The sequence below is a fragment of the Schistocerca gregaria genome, chromosome X (genome assembly GCF_023897955.1).
Source record: "Schistocerca gregaria isolate iqSchGreg1 chromosome X, iqSchGreg1.2, whole genome shotgun sequence".
Classification (NCBI taxonomy): Eukaryota; Metazoa; Arthropoda; class Insecta; order Orthoptera; family Acrididae; genus Schistocerca; species Schistocerca gregaria.
Genome location: NC_064931.1, coordinates 616089381 through 616111590, shown reverse-complemented (window position 1 = coordinate 616111590; position 22210 = coordinate 616089381). Strand labels below are relative to the sequence as shown.

The following is a 22210-nucleotide window of genomic DNA, read 5'->3' as shown; positions in this document are numbered from 1 at the left end:
CATTGGTAAGTGAACAAAAGGTGAAATACAAATGTAAAAAAATAGATTATTTTCTTATATTTTTGAACTTCCAACACTATAAGTGTAAATCCTGAATCCTTTCTGGTCATTCTGACAAAGTTTTATGAATTTATTTTTAAAAGTATAGACAGTGGAAATTAAAAATTCCTGTGGTGTCTCTCCTACTCCAAGTTGTCCCATTTGACGTCGTACCCCCTTTAGGACATTATCCGATGCTAACCCCTTTAATTTTCTAACTGCTTTTCTTTAATTCCAGAAACCACTGCAGCCAGATGGTTCATCATCATCATTATTATTATTATACAGATGATATAGTACATTAATTTCAAAGTCTCTACTGATTACGCTCATAAAATCCTGTCTCACAGATCCTCTTGCAATTCTTCTGATCAAATAACATGTTGAAAGGAGATTAATGTAATTTTTCTGTCTGTACATTATTTTATGCAGAAGAAATAAAATTTTAACATACTATGGTTATATGATTGTAAGCTCTAGTACATGCAACACGTAGAAAAAAAGGATGTAAAATAAATTAAAAATGAACAAGTTCACAAACACACACAAAAAGCATTTCCTACATACATACGAAAAATGTGCCTGTGGATGCTGGAAAATTTAATGGTTAACTATAGTTTTATACAGAATGACACAATAAATTTGGAAATTTTCATGAAAAATTTGACACTACTGCCTATTGAAGAAAGTATTTTAATAATTAACAATAATGGAAATTCCTGGATGGAGCAATATGTAAAATTGGGGAAAGGCAAACACTCACCTATAGAAGACTAATGCATGGAGCACAGTAGCACAACAACAAAAAATCCCTTAAAACTCTGACCCCTGTAAGAGTCTCAGTATTTTCTAAAGTCCTTATCGTTAGCCCAAACCTAATTTCAACCATGCTGGGCTTGTAATGGGCTTTCTTTCCTTTACTCATTCTTTGCAGTGGAAACATTTCTTTGCCCCACCCCAATGGTAGCCAACCTAAATCCCATTTAGAACTTTATTTACAACAGTTCCAGCCTGCCTCAAACTGCAATGTTCTTCCCTTCCTAAATCCCTCCACTGTGAGTCCAACATCACTCATATATAACACACTGCCATCCATAACCTGAAAATCAGTACACACCTTATCACCCTTCCCCCAGTCAAAGACTATACCACAGACGGTATGGATCACAGTGACTACGTGGCTGAGGGTTTCCACCAACTTTCCGACACGTCTGCATACAAGTCTCCCCAGCATAGAGGTCCAACATTACCTCAAGCAACTTCTCAAGGCCTTAGGTCCATCCAAAACCCTAACACCTGAATCCTATTTATCTCCCTCCTCACACCAGCAACCCCACGCATTCCTACCTTTTACCTATTCCCTGTAACTCCACAAACCTAACCCCACAGGTCTCTCTATTGGTCATCTCATCGTGGCTGGGTACAATGCTCCCAAAGAACAAACCTCTGCCTTTGTTGACCAACACATCTCAACTATTGTCCATAACACCCCATCCTACATTCAAGACACTGCTCACTTCCTTCACTGTCTCTCCACAGTTCCTGTTCCATTACCACCATTGTACACCAATATCCCCCACACCCCAGCCTTGCAGCCATGGAACATTACCTTTCCCATTGCCATCCTTATACCAAACCCACCATCTCTTTCCTAATTTTCCTAGCCAACTACATCCTAAACCACAATTACTTCAATTTTGAACATTAAATCTACAAACAAATCCATGGTACTGCCATGGGTACTCACATAGCGCCATCATGTGCCAACTTACTTATGGGTCATCTGAAGGAATCCTTCCTATGCAGTCAACCCCTAAAAGCTCTTGTATGACAGATTCATTGATGACATTTCCATGATCTGGACTCACAGCAAGGACAACTTTCACTCTTTTTTCATAACCTTAACACCCATTTCCAAATCCCCTTCACATCGTCCTTCTCAGCTCATTGAGTCACCTTCCTAGATGTATATCTCCACCTTTCTGATGGCTCCTCAAATACATCAGTCCATATCAAGCACACCAACCACAAACAGTACATCCTCTTCGACAGCTGTCACCCATTCCATGTCAAAAAAATTTCTTCCTTACAGCCTTAGCATCCATGGATGCTGCATCTGCATTGGAAAGCAGAATTGTCAAAATATTCCGATAACCTTACTACAGCCCTCACTGATAGGCAGTAACCTACATAGTCCGCCCATAAACAAGTCTCTCATTCCATCTGCTAGTCTGACACCAGTAAACCTGTTAACCAGCCGATGCCTATCACTCCTCCAATCACCCAGTATCACCCTGAGCTTGAGAAGCTCAACCTCATCCTACACCAAGGCTTTGAGCACCTCACATCATGCCCTGAGATGAGGGATATACCACCCAAAATCTTACGCACATGGTCAAAAGAAGCATCCCACCACCCACCCCTCATACAGAATATCCTTGTACATCCCTATTCCAATCCTGCTCCCAGTCCTGCACCCTATGGGTCGTTCCCTTGTGGTCGGCCCAGAAGCAAGACCTGTCCCCCCCCCCCCACACACACACACACCACCTCGTCCCTACTGCAGTCCAGTCACAACCATTTCCTTCCCAATAAGAAAGGCATGGCTGTGTGTGAAATCAGCCACATCATCCCTCAACTATGCTGCAATTACTGTACAGCATTCTATACTTGACCGTTTGGTTGCTGAACATGCTGCAAATGGCAAAACTAAGCCTTCACAACAGCTGCATGACTATGCGGGCCATTTGGATATTCCTTTCCAGCACAAGTTCCTCTGAACTATGCAGATGGGAATTGCCTCTCCAACATATCCTGTGCTCTAGTAATCTCCCTGGCCTAAACCTCTGCTAACGTGTTCCCATTGCATCACCTTGCATTTTTACTACTCTCTCCTGTCCATACCACTACTTCTCCATACAGATCATGCAGCACTGTCTTCTCCCACTACTCTACCCCCCCCCCCCCCCCCCCCCAGCAGGCATTCTTCTTCTCCTTCCCTCCCTCACTTCCCCCTCTCCTCACCCACTTTTCAACCCCTGTCCCTCCTTTCTCCCTCTTAATTTTCACCTCTCTCTCCTCCATTATCAGTCAACTGACAATCAAAGACAGGTTTGGAGACGTGGATAAACAAGGGTTTCCACTGAATCACAGTATTCCTCCCAGTTTTATTATCAGAACTAAATAGCCACAAGTACCAATAGTTCCTCAACAGCTGTCCGACCATAGTTATTAGAATACATCTCACTGGGCATAAGGTAGACTTGTGGTAGCAACAAGGTAGTTGTTTGGCCTGTAGCGACTCTCTTCGTTCACCTTCACTAACCGCCACAGATGACATGGTGCACCAGCCGAAAAGCAGCTATCAGTAAAGCTCCTACCTGTCAATGGATCACTGTGTTTCTCAGAAACTCACACTGGTCACTTGTGCCACAGGTAGACCTTTGAAGGGTACACTTTCTTGGAGATACATGCCTCCAACATCAGTTGCTCAGTCTCTGTTCTTGCTTTGATGAGGTAACATCTTCCAGCCACACCCTCGGCAGCTTTTCTCACAAAATGCCACATAGATAGTTTCTTCACTGGGGTTCACATTAACAGCAGGCATTTCACACTGGTATTTAGCTTCTGGGTTTCCTCACACTTTGGCAAACGTGAGATGTTCTACCACTTGTCACGTACCCTGTTTGGAGCTGTGTTTCCTCAAAGGATTTTTGTCGTGACTCACCAAAGTCTGATGCCAGATGTCAGGCAATAGGCGTACCCAGTTGCTGTACTACTTCAGTGCCTATTCATCTGGGATTTGAGTGACACCAGTTCCCCTTTTCACTACCTCAATGACACCAGTTCTCACTTTTCTACATTTCCCCGTAAACTACTCCTGAATCCTGGACCCACCTCTCCTCTCCTGATCAGTGCTGCCAAAAATTCAGCTATACCAAATTATGGGGTGCATAGTGCATACCCACTCGCTTGGCTCAGGTCTGCCACCATGTACTCGAGCAGGTTTCACTGTTTCAGATGTTATTAATCCCATTCTGGGCACTGATTTTCTTGGCCATTAGCACCTACTGGTCAATGTAGTGAGGTGTCTTTTAGTTGACAGTGCCTCTGGTCAGGCTATCCACTGCAGTTTAATGCTGCCACATATTTTGCGGCAAAACAGCTGGGGATTTTGAGCCCATGCCAAGCTACTGCAGAACTACCCTTCTCATCTGGCCATTTAGTGCCCCCCAGAACATTCAGCATGACACTTCACCACCAACCCTGGCCCGCCAGCTGGTTTTCTGCCATCCCCGCCCCACATCTGCCAGCTCCTAGGACCTTAATGTAGCCAGTGACCTGAGATTTTCACAGTCTCTGGCTGACAAAGATGATGCTCTGACCTCATAGGCACTTGTTGTCGCAACAGTTATCTGACACCACCACTGTTAGCACCTGTATTATTGGAGCAACAACATTATTTTATTTCTACCAGTGTCACACTCAGGAGTTGCCCAGGCCCCTCCTCTCAGTGGAGACTACAGCACTCACATGGACACAGAAACAGCAACCCACGCATGACCCCCTTGGTGCGCTTGATTGGTCTTCAACATCACACCTGATGCCACACATTTTGTGGTGCCCGAAACCCTCCTCCACTGTCGCCCTGCCCTGCCCAGCAACCACCAAGATGCCGCCCAACAGGCATCAACTGTCAGCTTCAAGCATCCTTCTGCTCTGCTGGTACCACCATGTTTGTCACCTCCACTGAACGCAGCAGATGATGTGCTGTGCTGGACAGAAACCAGACGTCAGCAAAGCTCCTGCTGACCAATCAATGTGTCACTGCATTTCTCAAACTCAGACACTGAGTACTTCTGACGCAGGCAGATCTCCGACCACCACACTTTCCGAGAGCCACATGCCTCCACCATTGCTTTCCATGTCTCCTTTCATGGTTCAATGATATAATACCTACTAGCCATGTCCTCGGCACCTTGTCCCTCACAACGACATATGGCTTGCATCATTAGCTGCCGTGCTTCACCAGACTTCGCATTAACACCAGGGATTTCGGATCAATATTCAGTTACTGTGTTTCCTCGCAGTTCGGCAAACATGAGAGGTTCTACCACGTCTCCCACAAGCTGTGTTTCCTCCAAGGATTTTTGTTGTAGTTCTGCTAAGTCTGATGCTGGACACCTGGTTTGTCCCCCTCCCCTTCCCCCTACTGGTATCTGCACCTGGGTTACTTGATGAAGTGAAGTGTGCTCAGTGCAGTGAGGTCTAGTGAGTGCCAGAAGTACCAGGCAACTTAAATAACCATTTCATCCCAGGCACTCTCATATTCCTATACAGCCAAGCATGCACAGAGGAGAGTTTCTTTGACCAACTGTGCTCGCTCCCTTCACCTACAGGGGCTCCAACTTTGTCCCAATTACACTGAGTTTCTTTTCATGGAAAACCAGAGCATTACAGATATTCACACGCACTTGCAGAATGTCTACGGAGGCCTGGAAATGACAAAATATGGTGAGTCATTTGGCAAGGTGGCTGTCATCATTGCGCAAGATCATGCAAACCTGTCCGATCTACCACGTGCTGGCCAGCTGCACTTCTTGCAATTCTGGAATGTGTGGACACTCCTTCGAGGTGATCAAAGGATCAATCAAACACCTCACTGCTAAACTGGACATCTCTGTCAGTAGTGCTGACACACTCAGCCACCAGTTGGGGTTCTCAAGGGTGTGTGAGCATTGGGTTTCACACCACGTAACAGAAGACCATAAAAAGCAATGGAGGACAATCTGTGCAGAATTGCTTGCATATATTGAGGCTGTTTGAGATAATTTTTTGCCAAACACCGTCACAGACAGTGAAACATAGGCTCATCACTTCAAACTGGAAACAAAACAGCAATCCACGGACTGGCGCCATACTCTCTCTCCTGCATAATAAAAGTTCAAAGCCACACCAAAAGCCGGTAAATCATGGCCACTGACTTCTGGGTCTATGATAGGGTTATTCTGTTTGATGTTCTCCTTCATGGTGCAACCATCACCTCTGAAGCCTATTATGCTATTTCAGTGCATTGAAGAAACAACTTCCGTGTGTTCGCCAGGGCAAAAATGCACATTAAATTTTATTTCTCCATGACACTGCAAGGCCTCATACAAGTCTGCGCACCTCAGAGCAGCTCAAAATTTCATTGGACTGTTCTTCCTCACCCATGCTACAGCATGGATCTTACATCTTTTGACTTCCACCTGTTGGGCACAATGCAGGACCCACTCCACTGGAAGCAGTTGGTGGATGGTGGGGAGATTATTGATGAAGCAAGATATTGACTCTGACGTCGAACAGTAAAGTGCTACCATGAGAGCATACAGGCTTTCCCAATAAGATGGCCTACAGCCCTCAAACTGAACAGAAATTATGTTGAAAAATAGGGTTTTGTAGCCAAAAGAGTGGGGAATAATATGGTGTATCGGAGTAAAGCCATAGGGAACTTTTTCCTTTCTTGCAGGAACTCAAACTGATAATGGCATAGTATCAACCACAGAGGTTATCCAACCCCCCCCCCCCCCCCCCCGCTCTCTCTCTCTCTCTCTCTCTCTCTCTCTCTCTCTCTCTCTCTCTCTCTCACACACACACACACACACACACACACACACACACACACACACACACACACACACACACAGAAATGTGAAACAGCACTGAAGCCCAAAATCATTTACATCACATTGTTTGCTGTATGCACAACGAAATCATTAGTATCTACCAACAACAGTTAATACTGCACTTGAAATAGAGATTTTGCTTTAGACTTTGATTTCTACATGAGCACCTCTACACTTACACCTTTTGAACCCAATTTAGCAACTCAGTTAAATGTTTTATATGTTATTTACCTTAGACGCTAAATGAACTCTCTTCTGGGTAGAAAAAGATATACATTATTCATGACAAATTCAAATTAACCATCCATTGATGTACCACTATTTTCTTACAAAACCTCTCCTCAATTTCCAGAAAATGTAGTAAGTCATAATAAATTCAGTAAATAATATATATGGGTAGTAAACACACAGAATATTTAACATTTTAATTACCTGCAGTTGTGTAAGATGGCTTTGTTCAACAGAGTGTAATGAAGGAGTCATAACAGACTCAGGAGAAATTTCTGAAAATGAAAGATAATGTAAATACACTATCAGCAGAAAATTTGTGAATCTAAGTATGATTAATCATCTGACAATGATCATTAGCCTTATCAATAAAACAAAACAAAAATGTTGAGTGCAGATTTAAAATTCAAATCTTTAAAAACATACTATTAATATACATTATTCAAAGCGAAGCAGTATCATATTTCTAATTTCTGTGTTTACCAGTGCATGGAAAATTATTTTTCTGCTGTACATAAAAAAAGTCTGAATATATCCCTCTAATTATCTTATTAATCCCAAAACCAAACAAAATAGACAGCATGATGTAACAATAATCTTCTTGGAGGTGAAACACATTGTCACATCTTCACAATGAGACACACATAAGAAATGCTACAGGTATATGAATACTTTTTGCCCTTCTTTTCTTTTGACAGAAATCTAAGTAGTTTCAATTTACCATGATATTTCTGACAACATCTCACTACTTAAGACTTCTATCTTGTTTCTCTCCCTTCCCCTTCTCATCAAGTCTTTTAAAGACTATGTAAAAGAGCTAAAGTAAACAAGACAACAATTTATACAGAGAGGAATCAGATGTAACATGACAAAACAACAAAAGTATTAGCTGCAACATATTCTTTGCAAAGGAGTTTCACCTTATTCATTTCATGAATAAACTGAATTATTTTGAGTATCACTACAACTTGACATTGTTAACTAGTAGCTACCTGTAGCCACTCACATTTCATTGAGGGGGGAATCATTAACACACATTTCACAGAGACTTGGATAACGGCAGCATTAACACTAATGCATAGTCATTTCTGTATAATTAATAAAACAAATGTACCTTGTTTTAATGTAGCTTGATCTTCTTCCTTCGAGTGCAATTTGCGTTCTCGTTTTTTTGATAATTCTGATATTTTATTCTTCAACATTGTTGCCACTCTTCGAAGATCATCTTCCATTATTAGCCCAGACTTAACCTAGAAAGAACATAACACTATTACAATCTAAGTAAACATCATATGATCTGTTAGATAAGCAAGTATTATTTTATTCTGCATCAACTATTGAGATACTGCAGTGCTTCCAATCAAATCAACAATTTTACAACACACATAAGCTGGAGGAAAAAATTGAGTCACATGCATGTGTTAGGATATGTTGAAAGAAACCAGTTTATTGTGTAACCTTTCTTCCACACCATTAATGATTAAAATTCTGGAAAGCCATCAGTACTGATGAAAGAGCTGTGGGAGATACTGCTGTATTGGCGTGCTGACTCCTTACAGTCCATCCAATGCGTATTCATATCATGCCATTTGCATTAAAACTGAGGACATGTATTGTAAGTAAAACTCTTCATGTACCACATTCTTGGTACCACCTGTAGCACATAATCTTTTCAGCCACTCAGGTTATTATCAGGGCTACAAAAGAAATAACATTTTTAGCCTTATAGTATCCAATTAATGGACAGGGTCTAAGCACAAAATGCTCAATCACACTCAACACACCAGTGATTGCTTTTTAAACACCATCTGTTTTAAAATCACCATCATGGAAAATCTCTCAATATGGCGCAACATGTAAGCAATGAAAGTCAATATTACACATTTAACTGTACAACTTCTGTCGAACAAGTCAGAAAACGTACAGTAGACAACATGAAACAACAACACTCCATCTTCAGGGCACAAGTGGCCTACTGGGACCATTCGACCGCCATGTCATCCTCAGGGGAGGATTCAGATAGGCGGGGCATGGGGTCAGCATATCGCTCTCCTGGTCGTTATGATGGTATTCTTGACCGAAGCCGCTACTATTCGGTCAAGTACCTCCTCAATTGGCATCATGAGGCTGAGTGCACCCCAAAAAATGGCAAGAGTGCATGGCGGCCTGGATGGTCACCCATCCAAGTGCCGACCACGCCCAACAGCCCTTAACTTCAGTGATCTCACGGTTACCGGTGTAACCACGGCAAGGCCGTTGCCCCCTTCATGATACGAAGTGTGGTGACTGATACTTACACTTCATTTGAAGAAGAAGAAGAAGAAGAAGAAGAAGAAGAGAGCAGTGCGCACATGAAGATACAGGGCAAAAAAACATACATATCAAAAAAACACAATCATTAAAATTTTAAAATTTAAGAATATCAACACATCGGCACCAAAGTTAAAATTTACTGAAGAGTCATTCTTAATTTTCTTGTTGGTAATGTCTGAATAATCATTCTTTGGATAAATAACAGCAGAAGCAGTTCATGGGAGTCACACCACTACTGTGAAGTGTAAGTTTACACAACAGTACCAAAAATTCCTGGCACAATACATTTTACCTCTTGATTCAGTGAGGACTAATAAAGTGATGGGTGATATGTCATGACATGGAAAATGTGTGGGGGATGTGAAGAGAGTTCAGCATGATAACACATTCACTTTACGTGCAACAGTAAAAATGTCAGCATTTTAATAACTGAATGAGTTAATTTCAGTGCACTTTCGTTAGGTGGGCAGACGGGTACACACTATAGTAAAACAGATGCGAACCATACCAATGCTGCATTTTGCCGAGATCACACTGGAAAAATCAACTTTCGCTTACACTTAAGAATCACATTCTACCCCTAAAAATAAACCTTGTCTCCTCATTTTATAAATCAATACATCATCACTGATGACACCAGCTTTTTCACTACAGAAATTCTAAACTGCTTGGACACATTCTCAGTAACAGGAAAAGTACCGGGTGACCCAAAAATGCATTAACATTTGAAAATGCACCTGACAGACTTATGTACATAGAGAGGTAAAATTTCATACACATGCCTGAAATGAAAAAGGGTTTTACTGAAACCAAGGTGGTCATTGGATGACCAGACCAAAGCGCTACTGCTGCTTGGACAGTTCAGGGAAAAATCAACATGTTAGTTAGTTAGTTATATTACTTGTTCCATGGATCATGAACACGATTCTTTCGTAATGATGTGGAACGTGTCAAAGTACAATTATTTATCCCAAATAATCTTTGTTAGTCTTATATACGGTACAATTGTTAATACTTACTGTATTTCTTTAGCCTATGTCTAAAAATTCATCTATGGAGTAGAAGGAGTTGTCATTCAGGAATTCCCTTAACTTACTTTTGAATGCCGATTGGTTGTCTGTCAGACTTTTGATATTGTTTGGCAAGTGACCAAAAATCTTTGTGGCAGTATAATTCACCCCCTTTTGTGCCAATGTCAAATTCAATGAACTGTAGTGAAGGTCACCCTGTCTCCTAGTATTGTAGCTGTGGACTGTGCTATTAATTCTGAAGTGATCTGGGTTACTAACAACAAATTTCATTAGGCTGTATATATATTGTGAAGCTACTGGCAATATCCCTAATTCTTTAAATAATTGTCTACAAGATGATCTTAGATGAGCCCCAGACATTATTTTGATAACACGTTTTTGTGCAATAAATACGTTCTTTCTTAGTGATGAATTACCCCAAAAGATGATTCCGTAAGAAAGCAACGAATGAAAATATGCATGGTAAGCTAACTTACTGATATGCTTGTCTCCAAAATTTGCAATGACACTAATAGCATAGGTAGCTGAGCTCAATCGTTTCAGTAGATTGTCAATGTGTGTCTTCCAGTTTAAATTCTGATCAATACAGACACCCAGAAATTTTGAACAATCTGCTTTAGCTAAAGATTTTCCCCCACACTCTATATTAATTTCCGGTGTTATGTCTTTCCCTGTACTGAACTGTATGTACAGTGTTTTTTCAAAGTTCAATGAAAGTCCATTTGCTAAAACCACCTAATACCTCTTTGAAAAACATTATTTGCATTTTCCCAAGCTGATTCTTGCTTTTTAGGCTTGATTACAATACTTGTGTCATCTGCAAAGAGAACCAAGTTTGCATCTTCATGAATATAATTAGGCAAGTCATTGACATATAATTAAAACAATAAAGGCCCAAGACAGAACCCTGTGGTACCTCATTCTTGATACATCCCCAGTCTGAATAATCTGATGCCCTTTGTGTACTATGTGGGTTTACTGTTTCAACCTTCTGCATTCTACCAGTTAAATATGAAGTGAACCATCTGTGTACTGAACCATTCATTCCATAGTACTTCAGCTTATCTAAGAGGATTTCATGATCCACACAATCAAAAGCCTTAGAGAGATCACAGAAAATCCCAATTGGTGATGTTCTACTATCCAGAGCATTTAAAATTTGATCAGTGAAAGCATGTATAGCACTATCTGTTGAAACATCTTTCTGAAAACCGAACTAACATTTTGTTAAAACGTTATTCCCACTGATGTGTAAAGTTACTCTTGAGTACATTACTTTTTCAAACACTTTTGAGAAGGATGTCAGAAGTGAAATAGGACGATAATTGTTGACGTCTGTCTTGACACCTTTTTTATACACGGGTTTAACTATGGCATATTTCAATCTGTCAGGAAATATTCCCTGATTCAATGAGCTATTACATATGTGGCTAAGAACTCGACTTATCAGGTGTGGACAAGATTTTAGTATTCTATTGGAGATACCATCAGTTCCATGTGAGTTTTTATTCTTAAGTGAATTTATTATTTTCTTAATTTCAGACGGTGAGGTGGGTAGGATTTCAATTTCATTTGTTTGCACCGGGAATGCCTCTTTCATATAGAGTTCTGCCCTATCTAGTGAGCAGCTAGTGCCTATATTTTCCACTACATTTATAAAATGATTATTAAAAATATTTTCAACCTGTCATTTTTCATTTATAAGCTTTTCATTGTGCTTAACAGTAATACTGTTGTCCTGTGACCTTGGTTGCCCTGTTTCCCTTTTAACGATATTCCATATTGTTTTAACTTTGTCATCAGAGGTGCTAATCTCAGACTTGATACACATACTTCTGGATTTTTTTATAACTTTCCTTAGTATATTACAATATTTCTTATAATGGTTGAGCTTTTCTTCATCTCGACTTATTCTAGTGTCTTGGTATAGTTCCCATTTCCGGCTACAAGAAATTTTAATCCCTTTAGTCAGCCATGGTTTTTTATCAAGTTTATTTGAATTATGATTCACTAATTTCTTAGGAAAACTGCTTTCAAATATACCCACAAGTTTATCATGGAATAAGTTAAATTTAACATATGCATCAGGTTCCCGATAAACATCCTCCCAGTCTACCCGTTTCAAGCTTTCCTTAAATTGTCGAATTGTTATATGGTTAATTGGGCGTATTATTTTGTTTTTTTTTTTTTTCACATTACTGTATGGAGCAAAGTCATGAATTGAAAGCAGCTGTGCATCGTAATCAGAAAGCCCGTTCTTAATAGGATAGGTGCTTACTTCTTTTAATTTATCTTGGTCTATGAAAATGTTATCTATCAGGGTGCTACTGTCTTGTACAATACGAGTAGGAAAATCAATTACTGATGTCAGATTGTAAGAGCAAAGTAATAGTTCAAGGTCGTTCTTCTTGCTTGAGTGTTTAAGAAAATCTACGTTAAAATCTCCACAAATGATAATGTATTTTCCTTTTTCTGACAGATAACGCAGCAAGAGATCTAGGTTTTTAAGAAACATTTGAAAATTTCCAAGTGGGGACCTATACACAGTCACAATTATGAATTTACTACTGTCCAATTCAAGCTCACAAGCACATACTTCAATGTGCTGTTCTACACAGAATTTTACGGTTTCTATGTTTTTAAAACCATGTTCCCCCTTAACATAAATGGCAGCTCCTCCTTTCTCCATATTGTCTCTACAAAAATAAGTTGCTAGTTTATACGCATTAATATTTACATTTTTTATTTGTGTAGTTATATGATGTTCAGAAAGGGACAGTACATCAACTTCTGTTGTATTTTTAATATTCTCAAAACAAATTATTAGTTCGTCTATTTTGTTCCTTAATCCCCTGATATTTTGGTGATATATATTAACACAACTGTTTCCTCTACCTTTATTCGAACCATTTATTTTTTTACCTTTAAGAGCTGCCTGTCTGGACATCTTGTTCAACCTAAAAAAGGTGCCCCTATGCCCTTTCGGGTCACAGGGGTTTTGCCTTGAGTGCTAGTGGCCCCCTTTAGACGACCTACAATTAAATCAGCTAATCTATCCTTCCCTAGACTATTTAGGTGCAGGCCATGTCGAGTGTATCCCCATCTCCCAATGCTACCAACAGGCACTGTATAAATGTGTGTTTTTGCACAGTCCAGCAGCTGCTCGCTCAACTCTCTGTTAACTCGCCACACAGAAGGGTTAAGCGAGGGCTGATCGTAACGCTGCAATACCTCAACAAAACCCACATTCGTACATCCTGTTGCAGCTCCTATTTTATCCAGGTCACTCTTAATATCATAATTCCTATCCTTAGCCAGGCTGTTTCCTGCCCCACCTATTACTATCACCTCATCATTCTTGTCGAAGTCCCTACAGAGTGGTCCTATGTCTTCTATCACCTGGCTAAGCCTAGCACTTGGCTTAAACAAACTCGTAACCTGGTAATCTGCTCCTAATTTCTCCTGCACTAGTTGGCCTACACCCCTCCCATGACTGCTACCTAGCAGCAAGACTTTTCTTTTCCTGTTACTAGATTTTCCTGACCTAATGCTGTTACCAATTTTAGTAGTCTGCTGCACCCTACTTTCAACTACTCCTGTTTTTGGCTCCTCCCTTCCTACTTCAGGTAACAAGGAGAATTTATTCATAACTGGAACTTCAACAACATCTACATGGCTGGTCCCTTTTCGCGATTTCCTTGTTACCAATTCCCATTTCCCGCAGTCTTTTTCCCCCTTTAACTTAGCTAATTCAGTTTTTACCGAATCTAGTTCAGCCTGAAGGGCACACATCTTTTCCTCCTGTTGTACGAATCTTTTTTCTATACTACAGAACCTACAGTTCCATGGGAGAGCCAAAAGCATAATCTCGTCAAATTTCCCGCTACATCAGCCCCAATGAAAAACACCCCCACATCCCCCACATACCACACCCGATTCTATCTTCCTACGGCAGCTTCCACACTTAGTACTCATGGCAATGTACAGTAATAAAATTTAAACAATGATCTCTTAATGCAACAAACTAAATTCTTAAATCAGTAAGATAATGAACCTACAATGGATGTAATCTAACGAGCTACGTGAATTTAAACAATCGTTACCTGAAAGTAAACAAACGCCAAATGGAAAGTCTATGAACAAATAAGTTTTAATAATCTACAATCCGACGATAAAAAAGTCTTTAATTATTGGAAGTATTTAGATTATAGGCACAAAGTTAAGTAATAATAAGAGGTCTACACACGCACGAAATTTACGCCTACAAATGTAAACAAACACTGACGAAAACCAGCCGTTAAGTAAAACCTTCTTTACGAGTAAAATACGCTAATATTCGCGAAACCTTCAATACACAGTCTAACACAGACGTTAATTTAACTATCTAAACTATAATTTACACTAAGTTTAATATTATTCTATTACTGAACACTTAACTTTTGCCAGAGCTCCGAAAGCCCGCGCACCGCTTGCAGGTTCATCTCTGCAATGTGAAGCCAGCGCTCATGAAGTCGTTCATTGCACCAACAGTTCACGAACTACTGTTTGGAAGCACTATGGAGTGTCCTTCAATGCTGATCGTACAAAATACAGCATCACCATGAATTTTTAGCTACCAATTTTGTGATGCGGACAGCATTTGCGGTGTGCGCACTTAAAAAAATTATGGAAGATGATGATTGGTTGTCTAACATTGTTGTGGCTTGACAAAGCCCATTTTATACTCTGCTGATGACTTTCAACAATCACAAATGCAGAATCTGGGCTACCAAAAATCCTAAAACTGTCATGGAAATCCCAGTGCATGATGAGAGGGTCAGAGTGTGGTGTTTATTTACCACAGCAATCATGATTGGACCCTTTTTCTTTGGGAAAATGCGGAGTGTTGCTTTTCAAACTGTCAGCATGACTGTTTAATGTACGCCAATATGCTACAGAATCACAACAACCCTAGATTGGCTGCTAAACTGATGTACCTTCTCTCGTCACCAAGTTTGCTACAGCAAGAGCAAAGCAATTTATAGAATGAAGGACACAGTGAAACACCTAAGGTGGAAACATGTAAGGGTGAAGAACAGCAATACAGGTTACAGAATACGCCGAGCACTCGGCTATCACTTAAATGACAGTTTCTTTGACAGCTCACCACAGCACACCAAGGCCCCAATCCAGGTGGCCTCTATAAGCTGTCCTGTGATCTGTATGGACACACTATCTCTGAAAGCACGTGCATCGCGAGTGAAAATACATCGTGAACACCTGCTGGAATGTACAATTTTTAGGCAGGATGGTGCACTGTCCCATACTGCTACATGTGTGAAAGATTGCTTATGCACATTGTTTGGGGAGCACCATGTGCTACACCACCACACTTCTGCCCTGCTTTGCACCCCATGCCCCAGACCTCCAACTGTGTTATTATTGATTGTGACATTACATGGAGCTGCAAGTTAACTGCAATCATTGGACCCCATTAGGGACACTAAAAGACAACACATGACATCAGATTCTCACTATACTTCCTAATATGCTGTACAGTGCTGTCATGACATTGTCCCTCAGCTGCAGGTGTCTTGATGAATGACAGCCGACATGTTGAGCATTTGTTATAAAGAACATAGCATTTTCTAAAAAAAATCAACTGTCATGCTAATTGTTGCTTTTATATCACAAGAAGCGCCATCCATTGGTCTTTTGTACACATTTTTGTTTTGTTTTGATAAAACATCATGTCATTTCAAGCATGTGGGTCAATTTTTAGGTCTCCACCTATGTTAATCCATGAAGTACTGAATTTTCAAACATTAACAGACTTTTGTGCCATCCTATACTGTTCCCCACCACAGAATAAGTATCTTGATACATTCATTATGTGAGTTATGACATTATTGGTTCTTCCTGATAAATTATGCTGGATCAGGATTCAAATGCAAATCTCTGCCTTTCTTTACGTAACAATAACAGTCTGAAATAAGTGTAAATATACAGTTACCACTTTATTTATTTGATGAAGTATTCCTATGTCACCAGCCAAGTTATAGTTTTGACCTGATGGGATGTTTTAACAAATTACATGATTTGATTTTATGTATTACAAATTGTTGTTGAAAGACTGAATACAAACCATTGGTTTGTTTATGAAACAACTTTTTCACTACTACTCACGATTTTCTCTATATTTACATTTTGCATTATGTATTTTGAGAAATGATTCCCATTGCCAAATGTGTTTTCTGTGTGCTATGTAATTTAATCGTGATTTCATTGTGTGAGGTGCTGTATTGTTCTGTTGTATTTTCTGTTATATATAAAAACACCCACAGTTTATAATAATTAATTTTTGTGTAGAGGTAGTAGTGAAATTTAGAAAATCTCTACTTATCGTTTTCTTGACATCCACTTGTGCAGAAACTCACACATACTAAACATCACATACAATTTTCTGTGCACAGTACACCATGACAACAATAAATGAACAAACATCTGTGAAGATGTTTTCACATGATTTCAATACAGATAACACTATAGGTCATCCACAGTATATACTTTCATATAGAGGGTATTTATTTTAATAATTTGGATCATCATTTGCTTACAGGTATATTTTTACAATGGTGCTAATTTCTATGTATCATGATTTTTATTTTAGTATACTGTCTAAGCATCTTAAAGACATCACTGATTCACTTTCCAGTTTCTCATTTCATATTTTACCTTCATACTTATTGAAATATTAATATATATCTGGTTCTTTCAACAGAGCCATTTTATGCGGAGTACTTTAACATTTTGTTCTACTTTTCCAAATGTATGTCCTGTGTTATTTGTGGTCTTTAATGTGCTCTGTATACCTCCTGATGATATCTTAGCCTGTTTTCCCCAGCCAGAACATTGGATTTTTCCTGGCATGCAATTTTATATACTTCAGAGTCCAAATATGAATCATAAATACACTATATGTCATGTATTATTTTTTGTTCTTGCTTATAAGTTGTACAGAACACAATTTCAATTATGTGTCTTTTTAAGATATAGAAGTTATTTGCAATCCTTTGTGATGTACTGTCAAAATATGGAATGCTATAGAAAGATTTGTTTTGTCTTTATCTTCTACGGTGTGGTTTGTTCCTGGGTCTTTCTTTACTTTGCCTACTACTGAGACAACCGTGGAAGTGTGTAGCCATTGGCAACTGCAATCTGTTTCCCTATCTTTATTTCCTTTTTCATGTTTTTTTGGTTAAAAGCTAATTTCAACACCCTGTGCAAAACTGACCTATATGTTGCTTATTTATGAATATTTGGGTGACATGAAGTGTGTGTGTGTGTGTTTGAGGTTTACGGGCGCTAAACAGCGTGGTCATCAGCGCCCAAGCGCATAGAAACAGGAACACAGGCGGTGAAGGGACGAAGACGGACGCCGAACAAGGAGAACGGCTAAAAGACACAGGCCTGACGCAGTTCCAAATGCGCACATACAGAGGCAAAACAAGAGGAGAAGAAACACACTAAAAAAGGAAAGGAAACACAAGGAAAAGAGAACAGATACCGAAGTGAAACAAGGAGGTAATCGTGACTGGCGGACCTCTTACCTAAAAACTGGGTGAGCCAGTCACCCAGAAGCACATTAAAACCTTCTCCCTAAAATCCGAGGCAACAGATTGGACAGGACACAAAACCGTAAAACCGTAACCACAGTCGCTGCGTCGTCTTGCAAAATAGAGGGCAAATCCGGTGGCAAGGAAACCACCGCCCTCTGGTCAGAGAATAAAAGACAGTCAAGTAAAATGTGGCGGACAGTAATCTGGACGCCACAAGCACTGCAGATTGGGGGGTCCTCCCGCCGGAGTAAAAAACCATGCGTGAAGGGACTGTGTCCAATGCGGAGGCGAGTGAGGAGAACCTCATCCCGCCTGTATGACTGGTAGGACGTACGCCATGGTCGAGTAGTGGCCTTTACCAGACGCAGCTTATTGTCAGAAACTGCCAACCACTCCTCTTCCCATTGATGCATAACACAAAAACGCAAAAGGGAGGTTACAGCATGGAGGGGGACGGCACATTCAACAACGTGAGGGAGGGAACATGCATCTCTGGCAGCCACATCCGCCAGTTCGTTGCCCCTAATACCCACGTGCCCCGGCACCCAGTAGAAAGAAACCTCCTTCCCCTGCCGTTGCAGGTGGAGTAGGGCATCATGGATGTTCTGGACGACCGTATCCGCTGGGTACAAGTGTTGAATGGTCTGAAGAGCACTCAGGGAGTCAGAACAGATGAGGAACTTAATACTGGGAACACATCTCATCTGCTCCAATGCCCGCAATATTGCAAACAATTCGGCATCGAGGATGGTAAACACCGCAGGAAGCCGTAACTTGACGACTCGATCAGGGAAAACAACAGCACAACCAACAGTGTCCCCCTGTTTAGAGCCATCTGTGAATACAGGTACATGGTCCGGATGCTGGTTTAAAATATCGTAAAATAAGGAGGTAAAAACAAACGCCGGAGTGCAGTTCCTCCGGTTCTCCGACAAGTCTAAAAGGATGCTGGGCCTCTGGAGCAACCAGGGAGGCAGGCGAGTAAAACCTTGTCGTTGGGGGGCCACACGCTCCACACCAAGGGACTCAAGCAAATGCTTGGCACGAATCCCAAATGGTTTTGTTGCCCTGGGACGACTGGAAAAGAGACGTTCCATAGGCGGTCGGGCAACGGTAGGGTACGCAGGGGAGGTAGGACATGCAAGGAAATGACACACCCTTCGCACCATGAGTAGTTTCCGCCGGATGGCGAGTGGCGGTTCCCCTGCCTCAGCACACAGGCTGGGGATGGGACTGGTACGGAAGGCACCAGTGGCCAGCCTGATACCCTCATGGTGTACTGCGTCAAGGATCTTCAGATACGAAGGCCTTGCTGACCCATACACGGTGCAAGCATAGTCAAGACGCGATCGGACGAAAGCCCTATAAAACTGCAGCAGACGCGCCCGATCTGCTCCCCAGGACCGATGGCTCAGACACTTCAAAATATTCAGTGCCTTCAGGGCCCGCACCTTGAGGTCTTTAAGGTGAGGCAACCACGACAACTTGGAATCAAAAGTGAGGCCCAGGAACCTCACAGTGTCTCTAAAAGGAAGAACGGTGTCCCTCAGACGCAATTCAGGGGAGGTAAAAAGACGCCGAGAACGATTAAAATGAACACACACAGATTTGTCTGCAGAAAAGGTAAAACCCGTCTTTGCAGTCCATGCCTCTAAGCGCTTTATCGTAACCTGTAACTGCCGACTAGCACTGACAAGACTGGAGGAAGAACAGAAAACAGCAAAATTGTCCACAAACAAGGAGCATTGGGCAGGACTCCGGATAGTGGACGTGATACTGTTAATAGCAACGGCAAAGAGGGTGACACTTAAAACGCTGCCCTGAGGAACACCATTCTCCTGCACATACAAATCCGATAGCACATTTCCAACCCAATACCGAAAGAGGCGGTGAGAAAGAAAGGACCGAATGAAGATGGGGAGACGGCCACGAAAGCCCCACTCATGGAGTTGATTGAGGATAAGGCGGCGCCAAGTAGTGTCATACGCCTTATTAATGTCAAAGAAGACCCCTAGACAATGCTGGTTACGTAGAAAGGCCTGCTGGATGGCGGCCTCAAGCAGGGTCAAGTTGTCTATAGTGGAACGACATCTCCGAAAGCCACACTGAGAGGGGCTAAGGAGCTGCCTGGTCTCGAGCAGCCAAACCAGGCGGCGGTTGACCATGCGTTCCAACGTCTTCCCAACACAGCTCGTCAAGGCAATACTCCGATAACTACTGGGATGCGTTCGGTCCTTCCCTGGTTGGAGGAGGGGAATCAAAATTGCCTCCCTCCACGAGTCAGGGTACGTGCCAGTTAACCATATCATATTGAAACAGTTCAGGAGAACTTCCTTGGATGGCAGCGACAGGTGCCGCAGCATGCTGTACCGGATTTGATCATGACCAGGTGCAGTATCATGAGCCACAGACAGCGCAGAATCCAGTTCCCACATTGTGAAGGGGCAGTTATAGGGTTCAGAATTAAGAGACCGGAAGTCCAAGTGACCCCTTTCGACGGCAGTGCGGTAGCGGCAGAAATCTGGATCACAGTTAATAGTGGCGGTAGATTCCGCAAAATGCATGGCCAGTGTCTGGGCAATGTCTCTCGGCGCCGTGAGGAGACATCCCTGATGCAGCAATGCCGTGACAGGTAGCTGGCTGAGTTTCCCGGAAATCCTCCTGATGGCTTCCCATACTTTCGTAGAACTAGTGGAGCGAGAGATGGAATTCAAGAACGATTGCCATGACCGTCGTTTGCTCTCTTTAATCACCCGCCGCCCTCTCGCCCTTGCCACCCGAAAGGCCGCAAGATTGTCAGCTGAGGGACGGCACTTGAAGCGGCGCAGTGCTGCACGGCGGGCGCGGATGGCTGAGTGGCACTCAGTGGTCCACCAAGGGACAGGACGCCTCTTGTGATGACCGGATGACCGTGGGATGGACAATTCAGCAGCATGAGAGATCACGGCTGCAACATGGTCTACCCATTCGTGGACGCTGGCACGGTGTTCCAAAACAGCCAGTTGGCTGAAAAGTGTCCAGTCAGCTCTGCAAAGGTGCCACCGGGGCGGCACTGGTAATGCCACAGCCTCATCCAGGAGGCGAATCCAGAGGGGGAAGTGGTCACTAGAATGGAGGTCAGCTGCAGCCTCCCACAGAGCAGAATCCGCGAGTGCTGGAGAGCAAAAGGAAAGGTCAATAGCCGATGACGATCCGGAAGCAGTACAGAAATGAGTGGGAGCACCAGAGTTGAGGAGGCACAGTTCTTCAGACATCATGACGCTTTCCAGAATGCGACCCCTGGGGCAAGTAGTCTGAGAGCCCCATAAGACATTATGAGCGTTGAAGTCCCCCAGAAGAAGAAATGGGCGAGGGAGTTGGCTAATAAGGTCCGTGAGAGCCTCAGTGTCAATCGCATCCGGAGGTGGTAAATAAACAGAACAGACTGTGATCCTCCGACCCACAAGAATGTCAACTGCAACTGCTTGCAAGTCGGTGACGAGAGGGAGCTCAGATGAGGGGTGCACATCACGGACAAAAACCGCAACACCACCCTTTGCCCTTTGCCCCGTCAGATCATCTTTTCGATATGCGGTATAGCCGCGTAAAGAAGGAGAATCAGTGGCCCGAAAATGTGTCTCTTGGATACATAAGCACAAGGGGCACTCTCGTATGAGGAGTTGTAATTCGGCCACATGCGTCCCGAAACCATTCAGGTTCCACTGTAATATGGGAGCCAGTGATCAGGGTGGCTGAACTTTCACCCTGCCTCTGTGCTTTGGAGGAGAGACCGTACTGGCCGGAGATTTATTCCTGGGGCGAGAAGATCGCCCCCGGTCGACATCAATGTCCATAAGATCCGATGACGACCCACGGGAGATGTCAGACAGTACGATGGCATCATCATCGGACCGACGCTGACTAGTCTCCTCAGGTGGCAGAACCTTCATCTTCTGAGGCTTTGTCTTGGGGGGCTTGGAATGCAGAGCCTTGTCAACAGTTGGAGGTTGACTCGCCTGGGCAGAAGGCGCCATATGGGGGGACGCTGGAAGTACCTCAATGTCAGCAACCACGGCCTTGTCCGATGTAGCGGGGAGAGCCGCAGATTGCAAAACAACCGCAGCAGCACAAGTGCACTGGCAAGCGCAGGTTTTAGTGCTAACACTAGCAACCTCCGTTTGTGTAGCAACAGTGGCCAGTTGTACCGGTTTTTTTGAGAGCGGAAGCGAAAGATGTGGAAAACACAGGAGGTTGCATGGCCTTAAAGATCTTCTTGGCCTCACCATAGGGGATGCGCTTAGATGTTTTAATCTCCTGTACCTTCCGCTCTTCGAGATAGATGGGGCAGATCCGGCTC

General features: G+C 42.4%; 1 protein-coding gene across 3 annotated transcripts in view; it reads right to left on the bottom strand.

The window, feature by feature from the left end:
- Nucleotides 1-22210, bottom strand: part of LOC126297516 (uncharacterized) — a 323790-nt gene that overhangs the window by 163469 nt on the left and 138111 nt on the right. For all 3 annotated transcript variants that reach the window (XM_049988402.1, XM_049988404.1, XM_049988403.1), the window contains exons 11-12: nucleotides 8047-8182; nucleotides 7137-7207 (exon numbers count right to left, since the gene is read on the bottom strand). In XM_049988402.1, the coding sequence (XP_049844359.1) occupies nucleotides 7137-7207; nucleotides 8047-8182 (207 nt within the window). The remainder of the gene's footprint in view (nucleotides 1-7136; nucleotides 7208-8046; nucleotides 8183-22210) is intronic.